At 43.0% G+C, this 24,862-nt stretch overlaps 1 protein-coding gene across 1 annotated transcript in view; it reads right to left on the bottom strand.

Annotated features, from left to right (window-relative positions):
* Positions 1-24,862, bottom strand: part of SMPD3 (sphingomyelin phosphodiesterase 3) — a 590,910-nt gene that overhangs the window by 493,565 nt on the left and 72,483 nt on the right. Inside the window, exon 3 of the mRNA XM_083624900.1 lies at positions 9,211-10,834. Within this exon, the coding sequence (XP_083481026.1) occupies positions 9,211-10,557 (1,347 nt within the window). The 5' untranslated portion in view covers positions 10,558-10,834. The remainder of the gene's footprint in view (positions 1-9,210; positions 10,835-24,862) is intronic.

Genomic DNA, 24,862 nt, shown 5'->3' with positions numbered 1-24,862 from the left:
GCTGACCTATAGCTGTCCCTTTAAAAGCACACGGTGGTCCAGCAATAAGCAGGTGATGATTTAAGCAGAGGGGGAACCTTTTTCAGCCCAAGATTCCATTCTGGGCAACTGTTTCAAGGGCCACATATCAGTGGGGGGCGGGACCAGTGGCAAAAGTGGGTGGAGCAACTAATGCAAATTCTACCCTTGTACGGTAAGCTAATTTCTACACACTCTCACAAGTGCCTCTTTCCCTGCAAGCAAGCAAACAAGCGGCACTATAAGAGTTCAAGGGCACATTTCAGTCAAACAAAAATACTCTGGGTGTGAAGCAAAGCCAGTGAGGGAGTGCGGCCTTGGCAAACTACAGAGGGCCAGATGGGGAGGCCTGGAGGCCTGTGGTTCCCCACCTGATTTAAGCTCTATGCAAAAGAATTTCACCTGCAGGTTTTAACAGACAACACACATTTGTTTAAAGGTAGAGGAGCAAGACAGTTTGTTTTTTTCCTGGTCATTTGGCAGCACTACAATCATTGAAATAATTGGGCATCAAAGGCAGATGCTAAAGAAATACAAGGCAAAATGTTTGTGTTAATAGTGCTCCAGTTCAGGGTTCCAGCAGGCCTTGCTTTCTGTGCTCTTGTCCATGATACGCCATTCCATTCTGTTCTCCCCCAAGCTTCCTTCTCAACCTTCCAGCGTTCAGTCAGCATTCAGTGTGGCCATGAAGCATCCTCTTGTTGAATGATCTCTTTAAATTTTAAGGTTCATTATTGTTCCACAAGATGTGTATTTCTTTAAAGGCCAGAGCAAATAACGTGACCTAGTTTTACAGCTGTGAAGCAGTATAGCAGGTGCTGTTAAGTTGTGGCAATTAAGCTGTTGGGTATGGTATATAAAGAGCAGCATGTAGCTCTCTCAGTACCCTGGTGGATGGGTTATGCTTATTGATATATTGCAATTTAGTGTAAAAGGAGTTTTTGTTTTTGTTATTCAAACCTAGCAAAAGTTATTTTGCGTTTCCTGAATGTGTGGTCTCCCCAGCACGCCTTCTGCAAGGCAACTAATCTGCAAATAGCCAACACCTCTACCCCCACTTGGGTTTTCTGGGGTCCTTCCCCCATTTATTGTTTTATCCCTTAAATATATTTTGTATACTTCTGCAAACCATGGGAGTTCCCTTGAATCTTCTGATACCTCCCTCTTGTTCATTTCTCCAGGCAGATTTTAAAGGATTTTCCATTACAAATTTGCCTGGAAACAGGATGAGGCAGACTTAGTCCCATCCTCTCTGAAAACTGGGATGGATCAGACTTTTATCATCCCTATGTGCAACATTGCCAGGTACCTCTGAAAGATAAAGGAAATGAATGAATGTTGTGGCAATTAAACGCCCCGTTATCTCTACAATGGTGATTCCCAGAAATAAAGAAAAGCAGGAAACAATGAGGTAGCTAATCACATTCTTATTTAAAGGAGGGCCTATTCTGCTTAATAGTCAAAGGCAAGAGCTGCCCACTGTTGCTTTTCTCTTAAGATTCTCGTGCATCTAGAATGTGTGGATTCCAGCCAAGTCTTGCATTAGCAGAGGCTGTGTGTGTGTATATATAAAATATTTAGATTACTGCCTAGGAATAAATGGGAAGCTGCTTTTAAAAGCTGATGCAGAAATTCCCAGGACAGGTATGTAGGCAGAAATAAGCACGAGGTGCTTGCAAAAACCTAGAATGGTTACTAAACCTCTGAGGGTTTGTCCATCTGTACTTGTAAATAGGCAACACAGTGGGACTTATCACAGTTCACACATGAGGCTTACACTAGCCCAGTTCAATTTTGGACTCCTTCCTTCCTTCCTTCCTTCCTTCCTTCCTTCCTTCCTCAGGTCCTAGCTTCATTTAAAAAATAAATAAAAATGCTACCCTATCTTTCTTCCTTACCAGAACTCAAAGTAAGGCTTTCTGGGGATTTCCCATCCAGGAACTGACCTGCTTAGCTGGCTCCCTCCAGATGTTTTGGACTGCAACTTTCATTAGCCTCCACCCAGAATGTCATGGTGGAAACTGTAGTCCAAAACACCCAGAAGGTGACAGGCTGGGGATGGGCGCTCCGATCACTACACCATACTGGCCTTTTTTTGATGCTCCCTTCAGTTTGTGATTCGCCATGGGGAGTGGCAAGGCTGCTGCTGAAGAAAAATAGGTCTAAAACTTCGTTGAGCTGATGGAGCTAGTTTGCTGACTCTCTAGTTCTTGAACAACGTAATTGCAAGAACAACAAGCAAACAAGACAGTTTGGAATTCATGACAGACCACACTACAGCATGGCTTGCAAAATCTTATGGTGATCGATGAGATTTAGGCACCCATAACTTTGCACCCAGCATGCTTAATAAAATGCTTTGCACAAGATTTTTGGAAATGGCACCGATGTTGCTCCAGTGCACTTTCTAGCTAGGCTAGAGGATCTGAGCAAGATTTACTGATTTGTTTTATTTGGAGTCCTGGCAGTAAACAAGTCCCTCCATCCCATCTTAGTGAAGACTTGGGAGTTGATAATTAAGTCTATCAATCCTCATAGTAGCTGGAAAAGAGGCTTACTTTCCTGCAAGAGGGGTGGAAAAACAGCTGCCAGCTTGCCTGGATGGGTCATAAATCAATGACTCAGCTCTGGGCAGCTGGAAGCAGACTGGTTTTTTAATCCCTTAATCCTTAATATATGCACATGCTGAATGATGCCCAGATTTTGGCTTCTTCTTTTTTGTTTTCTTTTTAATTTTATGAAAGCCCCGTACAGTAAAAGAATCCAGATTTACACACTGCTGCCCATCACAGCAGATAAAAGCTGTGCTAGATGGATCAAGAATGCTTTGTCTTGGTACAAAGCACCTTTCTGTTTTGATGTTCAGTATGCTCCTACCCCTGCACCAAGGGTGGAGGTTATCTGCCAGTCCAAGGGCCAATGTGGGCAGAACCCCCCTTCTCACTGTGTCTTTCCAGAACCCCCTTTTCTCCTCCCATTTCTCCTTACCTAGCAGGCTGCTGGTTGTTCCTTGTGCCACAGAAGCCTGCCAGTCTCAGGCTCCAAAACCCTCTCCCAACATAGATCCAACAGGCACCCTCACTTTTGACTTTCAGCTGTCTCAGGGAGGCCTTTTTTATGTAGACAGGCCTCTGCACCTGCTTACATTTTTTTTTATCAGCCAGTCCCTGTATTCATATTGCAGTATTTTTATGGTGTTTAATACATTGCCATGTTATATTTTGTGTGTTTTGATGGTATACAATACTTGAATGAATGAATGAATGAATAACACACTTGCAAAAGCTCTGAACATGCAGAATAAATTTAAAAATAGACTAAAGGCTTCCCACCTCTGCCCTATTTGGAAAGCCAGAGAGGATCCCTATCCCTAAAGGACCACCTTTCCACGTATCTTTCCCTACCTTTTGCCACCTGCCCATAAACTGAGGCTCTCCTCTGAGTGCCACCTCCAAGGGAGGTCCAGCGGGTGGCAACAAGAGAACAGACCTTTTCTGTAATAGCCCCTGATTATTGCAATGCTGTCTCAAGGGAGGCCTGCCTGGTACCTGCTTTGTTATGATTTTGGTACCAGGCACAGATATTTTCTCTCTCCTCCATACATTCTGGCTGGGCCAATCATTGGATGTTTGTTTTGTTTCAGTGTTCATCTCCAGTTGGGTGCGGTGATTACAATAGGGATGAACCCATGTTAATATTCTGAGTATGTTTTTAACATGCTTTCATCATTTTCATGGTTGTTTTTATTTTTTACTTGTGTTGTAAATCACTTTGGGACTATTTTTGTAGTGGGAAGTGACATACAAATGTAATAAACTTAGAACAAGTTCCCTTGGGAGCAATGCAAGTTGTGCCACCATTTTCAGTGGGGTTGTACAGGGAAAAACGTAGCTGCCCCCATGGAACCAACAACAGACAAGAGAGGAAACTCTCAGACCACCTTCTAAGTGAATGCATTTTTGAAAATAAAAAAATTTCATGCAGAGGTTTGAGGAGGTTTTTTAAAAAGGGATTTGTGCATATTCCTCCTAAAATAGCCACATGGAACCAGAATAATGCAGGCACTACTGTAGAACTCTGCAGAACTGGAACCAGTCAGAATTTGGTCTTGTGTCCATCACTACCTTGTATGCAGAATGTCCCCGTTTCGGGCTCTAGCAATTCCCGGGACATCTGGGAAAGACTGAAACCCTGCAGAGCTGTTGCGAATCACTGAAGATGCTACTGAGGTAGAGACAGATCAGTGATCTGCTTCATAAGAACATAAGAAGAGACCTGCCAAAGCAGGCTGATGGCTCAGCTAGTCCAGCATCATGTTCTAACTGTGGCCAACCAGATGCCCTTCATACAAGCAGGACCTGAGCACAGCAGCACTCTCTATATTTGTGATTCCAAGCAACTGGCATTTAGAAGCACACCCCGGTGGGTTCTCGTATCATGAGAGAGGTTCTCCCTACCCATTTACCTCACACCATTTTCAAGAAAGCATCCTTTAAGAATTGGAGGGCATGGCTTGCTTAATTGCCAAATGGGACCCAGGTCTTGGAATCCTCCGAGATTTATTGCATTCCGTTGCGAAAGAGTTCCCCGTTGGCCCCTGCAAACTGTTTGCTGCGGTGCTGATAAAGAACAAGGGACGGAAAGTACAGCCAAAAGTCCAAGTAAGAGCTTGGGCAGGAGGTGAGCCAGCAGCTCCCCAAGCTCATAAACTGACAGATGCGCCACACAGTAAAGTCAATGCAACTGGGTTTATGAGATGGGCAAAGTCCATGGCCACTGAGATCATAATGCCTGCCTTTTCCTCCCTGCCTTCACAACAGCTCTTTTTGCATCTCTCTCTCAGAGATGTGTTTTTACCAGGGATGGGCGACATTTTGGTTTCTCTCTGTTTCTCATTTCCCCAATCTCAAATTCACTTATCCACACATATTTGCAGAACAATTTTCCTTAATATAATGTACTTTCATATGCTGCTTTTCACTAACATATGCATTTTTATTCACACTGAGAGAAGACAGGTTGATGGGGAATGTCCCTGTTCATCTGAATGGACTAGGACCCACTGCCTAGCTCCTTGTCCCTCCCCTATCAACAGTAAAAGCAGAAGGCAGAATAAGAAAGATGACACACATTTTCTTAATTTGCCACAATCTATACAGGCCAGAGAAGCCCACTTTGCTTGGGGCCTGGCTTACAGCAAATGGAACACCAGACACACTTGCCCGGAAGAAAGGAACAACTGAAATTTTACTAACTTTGTAAATGTAGGTGGGAAACAGGCAGGGGGTCACTGCGAGCAGATGGGAGGAGAGTTCAGCAAATAGCTCTGCCCCTTTGATTTGCAAACAGCAGAGCTCAAGTTGAATACAGAGATTCCAAACTCTTAGAATATTTTTCCAAAAATGTTCAGGAAGCCTCTGGAGGTTTTTAATGCTACAACTCTTCGTCTATTCTCACACTGCTCCAGGAAAAAAAAATCCCTTCTAAAAGGATGGTCACCACTCAGAATTTTGTTCAGTCTGCACTTTAAAGCAAGCTGCCCTAATTCACACATTCTGAGCTATTTATTTATTTAATCAATTTGCTATTTTTTAAAAATCTCAACACCATTTCCATTAAAAAAGTCAAAACTCTAAATAATACATTAAAACATAATACATTGATGCAAATAACTATGAATAATATCAACTAAAAATATCCCATATAGCAGAAAGTCAAAATGCTCAATAAACTTTTTAAAAAGACAACTACCAGCCAGTTAAACCGGGCAATTAGAGTTGGGAAAGGCCTAAATGAAGGGATATGTGTGTGGAATTTTGGCAACATAAACCTGATTGGGGAGGGAGTGTAGCTCAGTGATAAAGGATCTTGCATGCAGAAGGCCCCAGGAAAATGCAAAGATATTAAATACTCCAATATCAATGATGGAAATGCAAAGGGCACTAAGTCAAATTAAGACAGGAAAATCCCCAGGGCCAGATGGTCTGTCGGCAGGATATTGTAAGAAATTTAAAGAGGAGTTTCTACTCAGACGTTATGAACAGGGTATTGGAGACAGGAAGGATACCAGAGTCCTGGAAAGAAGCATATATAACTTTGATACCGAAATATAATAAAGACCTATTAGAACCTAAAGATTATAGACCGATATCATTATTAAATAATGATTACAAATTTTTCATGTTGATATTGGCAAATAGATTGAAAATGACTCTAAGACATTTGATACATGAAGACAAGTTGGGTTTCCTTCCTGGGAGACAAATGAAAAAAAATGTTAGGAACATTATAAATGTTTTGGAATTCTTAGAAGTCCATAATGAAAAGCAGGCGGTGATAATATTTGTGGACACCGAAAAGGCCTTTGATAACATCTCCTGGCTATTTATGATGAAGTTACTGAAAAGATGGGATTTGACGAAACCTTTCTAAAAGGTATAAAATCAATCTATAAAGATCAAACAGCCAATATTATACTAAGTACTAATATTTCAGAAAAATGTAAGATACACAAAGGGACGAGGCAGGGCTGCCCATTGTCTCCACTGTTATTCATATTCATATTAGAAGTTTTGGTGCAAAATATAAGGAAAAATGATAGAATACAAGGAATAAAAGTGGGGCAGCAAAGCTATAAATTAAAAGCACTTGCGGATGACTTAGTGTTAATTTTAGAACAACTGAGAAAGAGAATACCAGAAGTGATAGAACAGATAGACAGATTTGGAAAACTAGCTAGTTTCAAATTAAATAAAGGAAAAACCAAGTTGATGGTAAAAATATGGACAACCAAGCAAAAAATGATCTAGAAATCATGTGTGGGAGGAAAGTAGAGGGGGAAAATAAATATCAGGGGATCTTGTTAACAATGAACAACTATAACATCTACCAAGATAACTACATAAAGGTTTGGAAATAAATAAAGAGAAATTTGGAAATGTGGGAAAGAATGAAACTATTGTTACTGGGCAGGATTTCACCTATTAAAATGAATATCTTTCCAAAACTGTTATTCTTATTTCAAAATATCCCCAAAATTAACAACACTTGATGCTTCAAAGAGTGGCAGAAAAATATATCAAGGTTTATCTGGCAGGGAAGGAAGCCCAGAATAAAACATTAAGTCATGATTGATATAAAAGAAAGAAGAGGCTTCGCTGTACCAGTCTTCTAAAGCTACTTTGAGGCATCATATTTATGGTGGATAAAAGACTGGATATTGTTGAAAAGTATCAGAGGTTTAAATTTGGAAGGACATGATATACAATTTGGGTGGCATGCCTGCCTATGGTATGGAAAGGCAAAAATGTATAAAACCTTTACAAATCATGCAGTCAGGAAAAAATAGACAGAGTATGGGTAAAGTACAAAAATGTTAGAAGAGAAACACCAATGTGGATATCCCTGATTGAAGCCACTGCAAGAAAAAGAATAAATATGGACAAACAATGATTAACATATAAAGAAATCTTAGATCTTACAGGACAGAAACCAAGGTTGAAAAATCCCAAGGAACTAAAAAAATTACTAACAGATTGGTTACAGCTGCATCAGATTAGCAAACTTTTTAAGATTGATAAAAAAATGGATTTGCAGAATAAAAATCCCAATTTGCAAGAAATTTATTAGATGTAAAAGTATTATCAAAAATGTACGAACTGCTGCTAGAGTGGGATACAAAAGAGGAATTTGTGAAATCAAATATGATTAAATGGGCACAGGATGTGGGTCATAACACTGATTGTGAGCTGTGGGATCATTTATGGACAGTAAATATCATTTTTATGACGTGTTATACATTAAAGGAAAATATGATGAAAATGACCCACAGATGGTATTTAACACCTACCAAACTAGTGAAAATGTTTTAAAAAAGAAAAAGGTAAATGTTGGAAATCAACGAAGTTAGAGGGACCCTTTTTCCACATGTGGTGGTCCTGTAATCAGGGAATTCTGAGAATTAATTTACAATGAATTAAAAAAGAAATTTTAAAAAAAACTTCTCAAAAAAGTCCAAGACATTCCTTTTGGGAATGGTAAGAACAGAAGTCCCTAAAAAACAAAAAACAAAAATTATTATATGCCACCACTGAGGCTAGAATCTTATTGGCACAAAGGTGGAGAACGAATACGGTACCCAACAAGGAAGAGTGGCAGTTTAAAATCTTGAATATGCTGAATTGGCAGGCATAACGAATAGAGTAAGAGAAAAGGACGATAAAGAATACAAGGAGGATTGACAAATGTTTATTGAATATTTTAAGAACCAGTATAAACAAGTAAATAACCTAGCAGGTCTTGAGTTAATCCAGCAGAATAGGAGTTAATAGAATTTAACAAAGGAAGAAATTCAAAGATTAAAAATTTGGAATATGTGAGTTAATAGATAAATAAAGAAACCAGAAAAAGGGTGGAAGGGGGGGAGCCACCAGGTATTTAGTTATATGTTGAGATTGGTATGAAAGTTGTACCACTGGGGGGTGGAGGGAAGGGGTGGGAGGGATGTGTGTGTGTGCTTTGTCTCTGTATTAAAAAACCAAATAAAAAATGTCACAATGGAAGTTTCCACTTCATCAGATGCATGGCGTGTCATCCTCAGTTAGCAAGCATCTATCTGTCCGTGTGGTTGCTGGGGATGTAAGGGAGTGAGCTTAGTGGCCAATGAAATGCAAAAAGAGCAGATAATAAAAGCAAAATGATTACGGTTGCCAATTAGCAAGGCAATTCTGGCAAGCATCTTGGCAAGGGTTGCCTAAGGAACACTCAGCTCTCCATGTGGGAGCCACCACGACCCACCTCCCCAGGGCTGCAAAGTTCACTGAGCTAGGGATTGTAAAGTTCTTTGCACACAAAATGGTGAAGAAATGATATAAAAGAGCTAGAGAAGAGAAGAGCCAAAATCATGGCCCATAAGGATGTTCTCGTTTGCAGGCCATATCAAAATGGATAAGGGCCACTCCCAGGACTTGGGACAGGTCCCATTCATTTTGATGCTGTGTTAGATGGACCAATGGTCTGACTCGGTATAAGGCAGCTTTCTATGTTCCAACGAAGCAGGGTGTTCTTTATTGCACACCACAAATTTTGTATTTGCATAGTGGCCTAGACATGCAAAGTACACACACATATATGCACTTGTCCTGCTTGCAGACCAGAAGGTCCCTGAATCAGTTTATATAGAAAGAGACCTACCTTGAGAAACAGGGCTCCCTTAGAAGACAAGGCGTCTGTTCCTTTTCCATTGGGATAACAGTGATAAGCAGCATCCATAACTGGATAGCGGCTGGCAAAAAGCAGGCCACTGTTCACAAACTTAAAGGTACAGCAGCCGTGGCAGCTGTAGACCCCAACATCGTACAGAATGTATTCAAAGTAATGGTGGAGCTCCTCTTTCAATTTCTCAGCCGCCCTTTTGTCAAACACTTCCTGCAAGCACAGGAAGTCCAAATTGGCAGGGAAGAAAGCAGAGATCTCGTGGTCAAAGAGCTCATCCGTGTTTCTCTTTTTTCTCAAGGAGGTCTTCTTCATCAGTGAGGCCTTGTAAAGGAGCTTGCTGTTGACAGTGCTCTGGTCCACAGGGCCGTCTGCGGCACGCACCTTCACTAGGGACTCTCGCGAGGCAGTGTAGCTATCTAGGCTCCCAGAATCCCCCTCTTTCTGCTTATGGTTCGGCGTCTGGCCTTTTAGGCTCTCGGCTTCAGATTCTGGTGATCGGTCTGCTGGCCCCTTGCTGTTATTGACTTGGCCACCAGTGCCATCTGCTTCCAGGTCTGAAATGTGCCCATTGTCCTCCCCACCTATGCGCACAATGCACGTGTTGCCATCTTCGCCCTCATTGGTATCTCCTCCAGCTTTGCCATCTCTACCATCTTCGCTGTTGTTCGAGCCGGAGTTGTCCCCTTTGTACTCCATCGAGGTTGTCCTCTTGATGCCCACATTGACTGCGCGGTTATTACTATCTCCGCCCTGAGGAGAGACCAGGCTGCTGAAGCTTGCTGCGCTGATGGACGTGTTTGTGGGAGAATCGATGTAGATTTTGATCTGTGGCCTGCTAGCCCCATTCCGTATCCGTCGCCCGACCTCCTTAGCACGGGCCTGTGTGTTGAAAACATTGTTCAGTCTTGCCAAGGAGTCTGGGAGCAGGCAAACATTGGCGCTGCCAAAGCAGAAGCTTTTCCCATTGCTGGCGGCCTTCCACTCTGTGAGCAACGTGCTTCCATGGATCTGGCTCTTGTCTTGCAGCCTAGAGTAGATGTACGGTCGCCTAGCAGACTGGAGAGGGGACCAGAGCAGGAAGCCAATCAGGGCAAAAGGCAGAGAGACCACCAGCAGCGCCAGGTAAATTGGAGTGGTGATGATGATGCACAGAGCGTGGAAGTAGCACGGATCATCTCCCCTTTGGCGCTTCTCATAGGTGGTAGGCACAAAGGAGGCTATAAGCCTGTCTCCAAGCCAATAACATGGGAAGATCAAGCCCCAGGAGAAAGAGTGCAGTGCTGACAGAAAGCCGTTTGGAAATGGGGAAGTGTATAAAACCATTGCAACTCAGTTAGGACACCCCTTCAGGACCTTCTACATGGTGTCATCACCGCCCGCCAGCCATCAGAATGTGCGTTTGCAGACAAAAAAAATAAAAACAAAATGTCCTAGCAAAGTTGTGTCTTCTAGACTGCAAGAAGCAGTTATCACCTTAGGAACACCATTTCATTTCGCGACAGTGAGAAGGAAGCAAAGCAACCATTCCTTTGGATGTTTGGTCTCTGTAGACTTCAGAGTGTATCATTGCTCATCACAAGAAGCCATGGCAGAAGTTCACCTGCGGAGACAAAAAGAACAAGAATGCTCATGTTCAGAGGTGTCCACTGAAGGGAAGAGCTATCAGAATTATAAAGCTGTAATATTCCCCACAAACAGTCAACCAAGGGTTCCAGGGTGATACCTCCACACACCAGTCTGGCCACCAGCATCTCCTATGGCACCTGCAAAAGGTCTCAGTAACTATCTCTTCAAAAATCCACAATGCATGAGTAACTCTTTGCTCTTCCTGCCAAGTACCTGTTTACACTGGTTCAGCCTCTCCTCCATTGCACATGCACCCTCAGGCATCCCCACACTTCACTGGATGTCAGGACTGGACACCCACCCTCCTACCAGTTTTGGACAGAGGAGCAATGCAAAGCACTTAGTGAGTGTGATGGTGGTTGATATAGGTGCCTTTTCCCATGGACTGGGTGGGGAGGCATGCTCACAACTTTTTGTGGCCCTGTCTCTTTTTCTGCATTTTTAGAAATGTATCTTGCTGCACATCCTATGGCAGCCATATTCTGACTGGAGCCCAGGGCACTTTCTCAAACATCCTACTGGCCCAAAAAGGTTGACGATACCTGCACTAAACCATACAAACTGAGGGCTGCAGCCATAAAGGTTCTATGATGTCCTGACCCCCTCAATAATATTTCATGCCCCTCCCTGAATATTCAGCTTTCATGAAAAAATGTAAGCTTTTTATAGAGGTATAAAGGAAACATGTAGGCAGTGTTCTACCCAAGTCCATGCAAAGTAGCACACCTCATTTTGCCTTCTTGTGTTTTGGCCAGTGAGTGCAAAGATAACCCATGCTGTTATCCTCGTGATTAAGAAGAGAAGACATTGCAAAAGAAACAGAGCCCCTTCTCTCCACAATAGTGAAGCATACTCAGTAACCTGCTCTTCCAGAAGTCAGTTTGGAAAAGGAGGCAGAGGGGCTGCTCCACAGGAGTTTGGAAGAGGCCTGGATCTTTGCTTTAAGCTTGTGGTCAAGATTTATCTGGGTTCCTGATCTACCACCAGATATAGTTGTGGGATGAAGCAGAGAATTCCTGAAAGGAACTGTGAGCTGTATCCTGATCAGAGCATGTCCTTGGAACTTTGAAATCTCTGAAACTGTTACATCTTTACATGGTTTCTCTCTCTTTTCCTTCTGTCCAGTGCAGCTTCTTAGGTCGGATGGAAATGTGATAGCAAATAAATCAGCAAGTTCCAGGGCCAGCACAGTTGGCCATCATCAGGCACTTGCTGAGGTCCATGGCCCTAAGCAGGTGCCCCCTGCCTACCTCCACAGCCCCCTGGGACCAAGTCTGCCATTCCTTGCTATTGCTGACTGTCACCTTGGGTATGCAAGCAATGGCAAGCAGGAGGAGATGAAGCTGCACCCCACTATGAGGTTTTCTCCTTCCTATTTATCCTCACAGCAACACTTTGAGGTAGGTTTAGGCTGAGATACTCAAGGTGAAAAACTGGTCACCCAGTGAGCTTCGCGTGGGCTTAGTGGGGACTTGATCTCAGGTTTTCCAGGTTCTACTCTGGCCACAGAGTTCTTATTGTGCATAACCTTTGCCTCAAATTTTTTAAAGCGTGGTGGTCAGACTGCATTGGCAGCTTGGAGGGGATTTTATAATCTCTTTCTCTCGCCATCTCTGCTTGAGCCACCACTGCTTCTTATCTCAGCTCTGCCTACCTCTTAGCAAAGGCAACTTGCCAGTTATCTGCAGGTTCTTCCTAGACAGCATTATGTGTGTCTTGCATTTTATCACTTAAGCTAATCAGGCTCGAAACAGCAGAGAAATCTAGGGACTGGACAAGAAAAGGATGGAAAGAGGCATAATTCCAGGAAGCAGCATATACTGTGGTCCTGAGACATTGTGAAGTGCTGGTGAAAATCCCCCCCCCCCCACGGAACTGTAAAATGTACGATCGTGAGAATTCTCTTTGTGCAGAACAAGGTAAATCAAGCAGTACTTGAGGGTCTTCCGGCCATTGACATGGATGCAAGTTGCATTGCAGAGCACACAACACATCCCCCAAATGGGGGCTGTGTGCCAGTGGAGGGTGGGGCCAGAGGGGAAAGTGGGTGGGGTTACCTTTGTACAGAACACAAAAGCCAGAAGTTGCTTTCTACACACAGACTGCAGCACCCTCCATCCAGGCGAGAGCAAGAGGAACGGTCACAGTTCAGGCAAAAGAAGGAAGCTGCAAAGCAAGGCCGTGTGTGTGTGTGTGTGTGTGTGTGTGGCCTGGGGAGAATCACAAGGGATGGATAGAGAGGCATTGAGGGCCAAATCTGGCCCCTGGAAGCCTCAGGTGTCAGGGTGAGGAACCTGTGGCCCTCTAGATGTTTTTGGAGTGCAATCCCCGTCACCCTTGGCCATTGGCTATCCTGTCTGTGGCTGATGTAAGTCCTATGTACACTTACCAGGGAGGAGATCCCACTGAACTGAATGGGACTTACTTCTGAGTAGACATGTCTAGGATTGCACTGGAAACATTTAGTTGTTTTTTTTTGGGGGGGGGAGAAATGTCTGAGGCTGCAAGCCTATGAAGACACTTACCTAGAAGTAAGTCTCACGAAATTCAGGAATGCTTTTTTCTGAGCAGAAATGCATAGGATTAAGTTTTTTCATATGGTGTGTGGGTTGTTTAAATGCGTAACAAATCGGCCAAATCTGCTGTGACGTGGTTTATACATTTGTATATTTCTAGATTTGCTACGGCCAATGGCTAAGGAATGTAATGCCACTAATTGAGCTTCTGCCTGTGGTTCATCGCTCAGAAGCTAAGCTATTATGTGCCTGACTTTGGAAATTAATGTGTTTGCAAACAGCTTTAAATGCTATTGAATGAGAATGTGTGTTAAGACAACTTTCTCTAAGAAGTTAAACCAAAACTCAGTGGAGCAAAACAGCAGCTTGCTGTGGAGGATGAAAAACCCAATCTGGCAAGCAACACAAAACACTCCCCACAAGTAGAAAATGAACATAGCGGGATGAAGGTTGGGAAGATGGTTTTATTTATATTTTACAAGGGGGACTGTTCTGGTGTGGCACAACACAGTCCAGCACATCTTGCTCCACAAACCACATGTTGTGACCAGGTCCAGATTTAGGTTTGATGAGGCCCTAAGCTACTGAAGGTAATGGGGCCCTTTATATGTCCAGCTGTCCTTTGCCAACAACAAATGGTCGCTGTTTTTTGTGTTGAATATATGCTATATGATAATTTATGGACCTGATAGGTATCTAAAGCCCTTTGAACAGAACAAAATACTTATTTTATCAAAGTAATTTGCTTTTTATCTTATATTTTGGAAATGTACACCCAGTTTTTTTTTCATTTATTTTTTTGGGGGGCCCCCAAGAGAGTGGGGCCCTAAGCTATAGCTTGTTTAGCTTAAACCATAGCGTGGGGGGTGCAGGGAGGGCCGGCCACACCGGGCGCAACATCTGGGGGTTAGGGTTAGTGGGCGCAAATCCACGGGTTGGGGGGCACAAATCCACGGGTTAGGGGGTGCAAATTACTTGCCTTGCCCCGGGTGCTGACAACCCACGCTACGCCACTGGCTTAAACGTAAATCCGGCACTGGTTGTGACGGATGGAGTGCTCCACTTGGACTAAGTTTCAATCCCTACCTAACCTCAAAGCTACACTCAGCCGAACCCTTCCTCACTGGGTTGTTGTACAGATAAAATGGAAGCAGGCGTGTACCTTAGGGAAGAGCAGAAGGTAGGTTGGGATCTTCCTACAGTCTATCAGCATCAGTTTATTTCTGATCCCCAATAGTTTAATGATGGCAACAAAAATGTGCCCCCTCCCCTTTAAAATTTGGCTGTGGAAATGAAGACCCCCCTTGAAATAACCAGGAGGGGACACTGGTGTTAAAGGGCTGTGGAACAAACTCCCAAGGCTAAGAACGTGCCTCTGTTTTTAATTCTAACTGGGCACCAGTAAATACCAGATATAATCTAAACTCTGTGCAAGTAAATCGGGATGAATCTACTAGGGGTTGTATTCAACCAAGACTTTACATGGAACTTAATGACTACAACTAACTTAGGTCCATTTATTTTGTTGCGTCTACTCCAACTAGAAGTTAGTTGACTATAACCCTGCAATAGTTTGGGAAGTTGTTTGTCCGTTCACTCTGCATCTGAAGATAGCCTAGCCAAATGCAGCATGATGGTTCCTGAGATCAAGGAGCAGATTTTCATTTAGGTTTGGTTACAGTTTGGAACCATTTTGAACCAAGGTGCCAGTCTGAACCTTTCAAACCTGCACGAATTTTAACTAATGATTTCAAAAGTGCGTTGATGTTTTTGGTTTCTTAGAATGCCTAAGTAATGCTGGGCACAAGACTGCAAATGCTCAATAAATAAGAACCAGGCAGAAGGCCTTCTCAGTAATGGCGCCTGCCTTGTGGAACACCCTCCCATCAGATGTCAAGGAAATAAACAACTATCTGACTTTTAGAAGACATCTGAAGGCAACCCTGTTTGGGGAAGGTTTTTTTATGTTTTATCGTGTTTTTAATATTCTGTCGGGAGCCAACCAGAGTGGCTGGGGAAACCCAGCCAGATGGGCAGGGTATAAATAATAAATTATTACTATAGGTCACCTGGAAGGGTCTTGCATGGGATTTACACCTGGCTCTGCTTGGTAGACTGTGAAGACCTATGGGTGCTTTAAAAAAACAAAAACCAATTAAAATATAGATTCAGCTTAAGAAATAATGCCAGAGGGTCTGGGAATGGTAGATTTGAATTTTAGAGATGGCAGGGGGATGCAGTAATGAATTTGAACTAAATGTAGCCTTCTTGGTCCAGTCTACCAAGGTAACATGAGCTCTGTGCCCAATCCCATAATTATCCAAGAGAATGGAACAACCATGAAGAACTCTCAGCAGTCCACTGGGTACTTAGCATGCTTTGAAGAAACCCCAGCCTGATTGTGTAATTACCCAGCAGAACAGGGGTAATTGGTCTCTGGGGTAAACAACATACGGTCCTTCAGGGTGTGGAGATACCAAATAGAGAAGGGACTCATCATGCACCCCTTGCAAAAAGATGGCATGTGCTTCCAGTGGGGATAGTTGAATGCAATATAAGAGCTTCGATTTGCATATAATAGCTAGGTTCCCTTTCCCACTCTTTATTTTTATTTTAAACTACCCACATAAGATAAGCCACAGCAGCCAAAGACAGACCCCAGGGTTATTCCCTCCACATTAAAAAGATCCATAACTATCCCTTTGAGAAAAGCTTTTAGGATGGAATAGAGATCAAAGCAATCCCAAAAGAGTCTGACTTCTGGTTACAATCTTAGTTTCTGTACTGGATGGCTTGGCTCAGTATCGGGTGACGTGGCAAAAAATGAGATTTCTTGGAGCTGTTTTAAACCACCCCCACCCCCAATCTAGGGCACAATTTCAGATCTCAGGAGGACGGAGACAAGGAGATTTCAGTGGGAGGAGAACATGATTCCTAGCCAACCATCAAGTGGGGAACCTGTGGGGCCCTCCAGATGTTTCAGGGTATCTACTTGCTCATTAGCCACCCAAAACAGCAGAAAAGATTGCATAGGCTAGTGTATATGCATAGGTGCAAATTTTCAAATTACTATAATTTAAATAGAAATACATTACATTGTTTATTAAATTTATATCAGCTTAATGATTGTTTCTTCTATGCTTTTACCTGTTTCTGTTTTATCTTTAAGCTTTTGGATGCTGCATGTTGCTTAAGTAATCTGAAGTAATCTTTACTGAATATTTATATATTTACTGAATATATTTATATATTTATATATTTACTGAATATTTATTGAATTGTGTTATTTGTGTTATAATATTTCCTATTTTATTGTTATGCTATTATGAAATTGTTTTTGTGCTACTTGAAATGTGTTCCTGTTTCCTTTGTTGTAAACCGCTATGAGCACTGTTGGATACTGTTCTTGTTTGGTTTTATTGATGGATTTAATATATATTTTTACTGTTTTAACTTTGTGTTATGTTTTTATTTTATTTTTGTACACCACCACAATATTTTCAAATGGTAGGCAGTTTACCCATTCTTTAAACAAATAGATATTACTTAGAGCACGTTCACATCGTACACTGAAAGATCTTCAACACACTTTTCAAGCACAAAACCTTCTCCCAAGAGTCCTGGGAACTGTAATTTCCCCTCACAGAGCTACAATTCCCAGCACCCTTAACAAACTAGTTAAGGGTTCTTCGGGGGAAGTGATGTGCTTTATATGTGTATCAGGTGTTCCTTAAATGCTTGACGTGAACAAAGCCCCCCATTTTGGTTCTTGGGCGATGGTGGGGGCCTAGTTTCACTTCCTGTGTGCCTTTGATGAAGGAACAAAGTCATGGAAATCTCTCACCTCTTCCCACCTTCCCCAGAGGGAAAAAAAGGGGGGGGGACAGCCTTAGCTCAGTTGAAGGACATCTGTATTACATGCAGAAAGTCCTATGTTCAACCCTTGGCATCTTCAGGTAAGGCTGAGAACAGTGCCTGCCTTAGAGCCACTGCCGATCAGTGTAGACACTACTTAGTGAGATGGACCAATGGTCTGACTCAGTATAAGGCAGCTTCCTGTGTTGAGCTATATTTACCAAATGACCCAATATACTGCCTGATACAGGTTAAACTTAACTGTCACCATCATAGCCCAAGACTGCCTGGTTGCCTACCTTGTCGCTCACTTACTGTCACGCCAGGGAAGAAGCGTGGAAGCTATCAAACACTACTTTGCTCTCAGAGTTTACTCCTTTCCTTTCAGCCCTTAAGAGCTAAATCAAACAATTTCCAGCCCTCTCCAAATATGCCACTCGGGCAGCCCATAAGCTACCAGAGTTGACAGTAAACAAGCTGTCAATTTAATTGAGTGCTGCTATAAAAATGTATTTCAAATATGTGTTCATAAAGTTACAGGAGATGCTCTCCCATGGATTGCTGCTGCCAGGCTCATCTCTAAACGAAAATCCCCAAATAGTCGAATCATTCTTTGCTGAATGGAATGAAGCCAGGAAGGCTGAGCCACATGTCCAGTATTAAATGAAACTCAGAGCTTCATGCTCTGGACCTATTTATACACGCACTGGGGACATTTCAAACGCAAGCGTTTTTTGGCCAAGCAATGCGACTATGAACACAAACCTCTTCGGGCCAGTGGTTCGTTAGATTTTTACTTTGTCAAGCTGGATTCAGTTCCTCTTTTGGCTGCCAGCATGCCTGGGCTGTTTTCAGCGAATGTCTCTTTCTCTCAAGACCACTTCAAGCCCAGCATGTTTCTTACAGCATAGATGGAACAGCAGGGACCCTGAAGACATTTTTGCCCTTAGCTTCTGCCAGCATGGCTAATGGTCAGGGATGATGGGAATTGTAGTCTGACAACATTGCTGGGGTGAGCACAGATTCCCTATCCCTCTTTTACAGTGGTATTAGGAATCAGATCAGCAGTGGGCCCTGAACCTGAGAAATGTCTGGCAGATTCAGTTTGAAGAAACTTGACCCCAGTTATATAGTGGAAGAGGAAAGAGAATGGGAGTAGGGGGGACAGCTCCAGGCCATTTTTCAGAGTAGAACTGATGACATTATCTCTCAGAGAACCAGGGTTAATTGACAGACTCTCCTTACGGTGGCGGGTGAATCTGATGATAATGAAGCTTTCAAGTTTTACATTAAAAAAAAAAAACAGTTTAGCATAGCGGAAGGCAGGGGACGAAGAAAACCATCTAGTAGAGGCTGAGCATTTCTTTCCTTTGATGGGGTTCCTACTTCATACTAGAGCTTTAGATGATTCCATTTAAAAGCTAAACGTTGCATCTTGTTGTTTTAACCAGAGAAAGTGGGATATACATTGCAAAGCAAATAACCATTCACTATTTGCTTCTGCTGCTTGCACAGAGAGGCCAAACAGTTGCTCATGACGCTTTGGGACCACAAGATATTATTTGCCAAGGATTGTGTTTTGCATTGGACATCACAGCCAGGAGGGCCAGATCATGAATCTCTGCAGTATTTTTTTTAAAATTTTTTGCTAGGGGCAGCACAGAAGGTTTATTTAGCGTAAAATGGAGATGTTTACATTCCTTTTTTCTTCTGTGCTAAACTGTCCCAGTGGAAAGAAAGCAATCTCTTTTTAAGTAAAACACAGAGCTGTGCAAGTGATCTGCAGAAGCCACAATGGGAGAGTGAAATCTGTGGTGAGGCCTTTCGAGGAACTGCTTTTCTCTGGACTCCACATGTCCTGATAAAAACAACAACAACCACAAAAGCCCAATCAAAGATGTTTTCCTTTCGCACACGAGCACACTAACCCCCTTCCAGTGTGTGAAATAATTCCACCAGCCTCTCAGTGCAACTGAGGTCGATGTTTTTTGCCTTCACTGAAACAACCTACATCCATGTGAATAAGAAGACGAAGAGGGAATTCCTTATGAAACGATCTGAGTGTGAGAAAGACAGAAGGGAAGAAGGATCCTCAATTGTCTTCTGATCACAAAGAGATAATGTGGCATAATGGTTGGAGCATTGGTCTAGGAGGCCAGGGTTCAACTCCCTACTTGGCCATGGCATTCAGTGGATGACCTTGGGCCAATCACCATCTCTCAGCTTTACCTATCTCATCGGGTTAGTGTGAGAAAATAATGGGGAGGGAGAGAGCCATGTATGTCACATTGAACTCTTTAGAGAAAAGGTGGGATATAAACGCACAGTTGAAGATGAGAGGAAGGGAGAAAGATTTGTAATGGTGTTACCCCCACCCACCCACTGCTGCCCAGGACTCAGTGTCAGACAGCCACCATTTAAATTACCCATAATACCCTACAGTAGCATTGGATTAGAGATGTTGTGGAAAATTTAAATGGAACTCACCTAGCGGAGTACCAGAAAAGGGGCCCAGCAGAACGCACTGTGCCAAGACTCCCCTTAGCTAGCAAAAATTATTTTTTTGTGGCAAATTGGAGCTTGCCACCATGTCACAAATGGCAAGACCTCTGGTAGCACACAAGTATGTAAGCTCTATTAAACTAGATCATGGCAATAGTGTGTGTGTGTGTGTGTGTGTCTGTGTGTGTGTACACACATACACACGCAAAGATAGATACAGATCTACAGATATAACTGCAAATTGGATACTGGGCAGCATGTGAGGAAAGCCTCATCCACCCACACTGTTAAATATTTTGAAAGTAGACAAATCTCACCTTCATGTCCTTATTTGGCACAGAGGATCAGTAGGACAGGCAAGTGAATCCACACAGAGCCTTGTTTATAGAGGACCAATGGAACTGGCTGTTTTTGCAAAACACTGCTGGGTCTGGTTTAGTCTCCTGCTTCATAGCAGCTGTTGTAATTTAGTTTATATTTCAATAATTCTCATCTCTGTGGGCATTTTGTTTAACTGATCTGCATGGAGGCAGAAGGGATGTTTGCGTTGGTGCTCTGGGTCAATGGCAGCAAAAGAGGAAGGGATGTTGGGGGTAAAGACAAAAAAGCTCTGCATTTTCCTCACAAGTCCATGGATTCTAAGAGGGCTCTTGGTCCCGACAGAAAGAATGCTTTGTTAGAAATTGAACTGAATTAAATGCACATTGAGCAAACATCTGAGGCCAGCATTGTTGATAGAAGGATGGTGGTTGTTGTACAACTCAAACATGATTAGTTTTCTTAGGGGGTCAGATGCTAAGGGAAAGTAACATGGCAATAACACTTCCCTTAATTCCACCCTGATCAGCGAGATTTTGTATCCCCAGACGCCTCGCTTGTGAAGTGTTTAATGAGGTGTACAAGAGTATAATGGGGAGCCTAATGTGCTTAATTATCAATAGGTTCCAGAGTACAAGGAGATTTCTACCTTTGATAATGATCTAGAATTTTACCTGGGTGCATATCAGTGAGAGACTGGAGAAGACTATTATCATTACCCTTATCAAAATTAGTAGTTGCCCTTCACCCTAGGATCCCAGGGGAGGCTTACAGCAATTGAAAACACAATGTTAAGAACCGTCTAAAACAGAAATAATGCAAGCTTGCATAAATGAAGTTCTTTTGTTTTATATTACTCCTGCTTGATTCTTCATGATAACTAACACCTCTTGAAACACCCAGCACTTCTTGGAGGCTGGGCCAGGAAAAAAAAATAGTAATTAAAGATGGTGGTGGTTGTGCCAAAATTGCATCAGACATCAGAGGTGGGCCTTGGCTGGGGCATTAACAGATGCTGCCTTTTCCCCTGATGGGGACTCAAGGCAGTTTATGGATAAAAATACATATAAAATACAAAAAGCTAAAAGCATGAAGGAGAAAATCATTAAAAAGTAATTAAACCCTAATATAATTTTTAAAATATAAACACATATCTATTAAAATACATATCATAACCACAGCACTATTAAAACTCATTCCTTTAAAAGCAGTCAATTCCCCAAAGCCTGTTGGAACAAGAAAGTCTTCACCGGTTGGTGGAAATACAAGGAAGGAGCCAGTCTAGCTTCTCTAGGAAGGGAGCTCCAAAGTTTGGGAGCAGCCACCAAGAAGGCCCTCCCCCATGCCCCTACCAAGTGTGCCAGTACTTTCCCTCCTCATTTGATCCTCACAACCCTGCGAAGTAGGTTAGGAGGCTACAGCTACAAGGAGTGGTATGTAGGGCGGGGATGGCGAATTATTTTTCCAGCCCAAGGACCTCATTCCCTCAAGGGTAAGCTTCTGGGGTGGGGGTGCCAGTGGTGGGCAGAGCCAGAGGCAAAATGTGGGGGGAGCAAAATATGCAAGTTAGTGGACCAATGATCTGGCCTGTTAAAATGTGGCTTCCTATGCTTTTACATAAGAAGGAACTGGATAGGATGATAATCATTATATCATGTCTAGCCTGTGAGCTTCTGAGGCACCTGCTTGACCAGAACACTTGGCTAGATGGACCTTTGGTCTGATCCAGCAGTGCTCTCCTCCTTTCCTGCTTTGTGGGCTGCGTAGTGTCTTTTAATGGCTCAAAGGTATGCATTGTCATTGTTCTGTAGACTGGAGGATGCTCTTAAATGACTGCTGGCAACAGGGATGAGTGTTTGATAGTACAGCAGTTCAGCTGTTGCCTGGGAGACCGATCCACTTCAGCACAGAAGATCTGGGACAAACTCCCCCACAGCTCTACAGCGAGGCACAGAAAATCCCCAAAGAACTTAGGGGAAATCCTTGAGGGGGGGGGAGTCATAGAATCATAGAGCTGGAAGGTTTCCTCAGCTCCTCCACAACTGATCCCTCAGCTTTCATTCCTACACTGACTAGTAGTAGCTCTCCAAGGTTTCAGGCAGGCGTCTCCATCGGTCCTACCTGGACATGTTGGGGATTGAACCTGGTACCATCTCCACACAGAGCAGATGCTCTATCACTGAGCCATGACTCTTTCGGCAAGGAACTAAAGGCAATGGTCTCCCATTCAAGCATGGACCACTGAGTCAAGACATTGGTCCATCCAACCTAGTATTGTCTACGCGGCCTGGCAGCAGCTCTTTGGGATTTCAGGTTGGGGGCTGTGAAAATGGGTGGGATGGCATTTCATCTCAGTTCTGTAGTGACCCATAAGTATGGAATTGGCTTTCCTGTCTGCACAATCCAATATGCACTTTTAAAAGAAGAAGTACCAGGTCCCTTAGCACAGATCCTGATCCAGCCACAGATACTTGCCTGATTAGACTTGTGGTGGGTGGAGAGAAGTGGTGTCTAATTTGCCCAGAAAACTGATTAGCAACCAATAAATGTAATGGGGCCTAAATGCAGTGCTTTCCAAGCTTGATGACTTCAATTAAATCACACAGCCCACTGAGTAATTCTGCAGGGGACGTCACTCAAGACTTGTCTCCATAGCAACTCCTACCCACTCCAAAAAAACAAAAAAACAAACAGCCCCTCTATCTGGCATCAGCAGGGTGTGATGAAACACTAAGATGCAAAAAAAGAAAAGGAAAGTTTAGTTGGGGTGAGGAGGGAACATCAGCCTTAATATCGCTCTTTCAGCACTTTAACCGCTGATTATCTCGCAGTGTAGAATTCAGATTAAAATCTTCCCCCCTTGAATTGCTTTCAGACCCTAATTTGGAATGCTGAAGCAACAGGGAGGCTTAAGGGCTTGCCACAGAGTGGGGGGGGGGGGAAGCTTTAATAGAAATGAATTTTGCACTGTCTTCTTACTAACTCATCTACTGATATGCCATCCCTGTGAGGCTCATAACGAGGCCTGACTTCATAAGCAAGAGAGAGTAGCTTTGAAAATGCAGGCAAAGGGCCTTCATTGCCAGGAGTATATTTTAAAACAAATATCACGGGGTTCAAGGCTTGAAAAAGTACATGCTGTATAACTGCCCTTATCACCCACTTAGGACCAAGCAACTTAGACAGTTTTTGCTTGTATAGTACCAAACCTCTATAGCGCAGAGGGCTATTTCAAAGAACAAGGTTCCAGCTTTGATTGCATGAAAGCAAATTTGGCTTGTCTTGGGAGCAACATGGGGATTTAGGAGACTTTTAATGAGCGATTTGGCCCATCTAGTCCAGCATCCTGTTCTCACAGCAGCCAACCAAGTGCTTAGGGGAAGCCCATTACTGCCTCTGATGGTGGAGACAAAGCATAGCCACCATGGCTAGTAGCCACCAATAGTCTTCACGATTAATTCATCTTTTGAAGCCATCCAAGTTGGAGGCCATCCTTTAAAAACAGATTGGGTGGTTCTGACTTGAATGAGTTTTGCTTGCATTGTCCTGCCCCTTGCATTGAGCGCCTACGTATGAACGCCACTCATGCAGGTTTTTTTAAAAAACCAACTAATTGTATGCGAAACTATCTGAAAGAGTGTGTTATATGCGTAAAATAGTCATACCCCAGGCAGCAGTATATTCCTATGGCATAATTTTATACATATATTCATACGTACACATTTTTATACAGTGATATGCATTGTTGTATGCATCTGTTTATATGCTGGTTCCTTTAGCAAACATGGAATGTATTTGTATTTAATATTATACCTATAATAAACAAGAACTGTCTGTATTTTTAGCAGAACCAGAAAGTGGGGGGGGGGCTTGCTTCTCTCCTAGATTAAAGGGCAAGATTGATATTAGAAAAAATCTGCCGGGATAAGACTGACATTCATATTTCCAGCTGTGCTGGCTGTTCTTGATAGGAATGACAGGTCAAAACATCTGGAGGGTACAAGGTTGGGGGGAGAAGGCCAAGCTACAAAATATGATCTCATGGTGGGGGCAAAGACCAGGTAAACCCATCTTCATCTACCTGCTTATCTGCAAATTTAATCTGCTGTGAGTCATTTATCTAAGCTGCTGAACATGGGCTAGGTGTGAGATTAATGTGTGTGATTAAAGCAGTGCTTAGTCTATATCTCACTTTGGGACAGGCATTATTCATCCACTACACAACTCACCAGGGACAAAGGATGTTGAATGCACAAGTTTAAGACACACAGTTTGTTAAGAACCCTGTAAGGGCCCCCTCTTGGGGAAGAGGAGCAGCTTCCTGTCTCTTGGGGAGGAGAGGCAATTTCCTGGTTTATAATCTGTGCCCCCGTCCCTGCTCCATACAGAGCCATTCACACGACACAAAAAGTGATGTCACAGAATTAATCCCCACTGAATGGCCACAAGCATAACTTGGAGAGAGGAATAAAACTGCCCTTGACAAACTAAGCTAGAAGGACCAATGGGTTGACTCAATACAGTGGTACCTCGGGTTAAGAACTTAATTCGTTCTGGAGCCCCGTTCTTAACCTGAAACTGTTCTTAACCTGAGGTACCACTTTAGCTAATGGGGCCGCCCGCTGCCGCCATGCAATTTCTGTTCTCATCCTGAGATAAAGTTCTTAACCCGAGGTACTATTTCTGGGTTAGCTGAGTCTGTAACCTGAAGCGTATGTAACCTGAGGTACCACTGTACATGGCATCTTCTTTTGTTCCTATGTTAAGCAGCCTCTTTCTCCACCTCACTGCAGCCTCCAAGGCTGCTTTTC

This window comes from Podarcis filfolensis (genome assembly GCF_964270895.1).
Source record: "Podarcis filfolensis genome assembly, chromosome: 8".
Taxonomy (NCBI): Eukaryota; Metazoa; Chordata; class Lepidosauria; order Squamata; family Lacertidae; genus Podarcis; species Podarcis filfolensis.
This window is presented reverse-complemented; position numbering and strand designations above follow the sequence as displayed.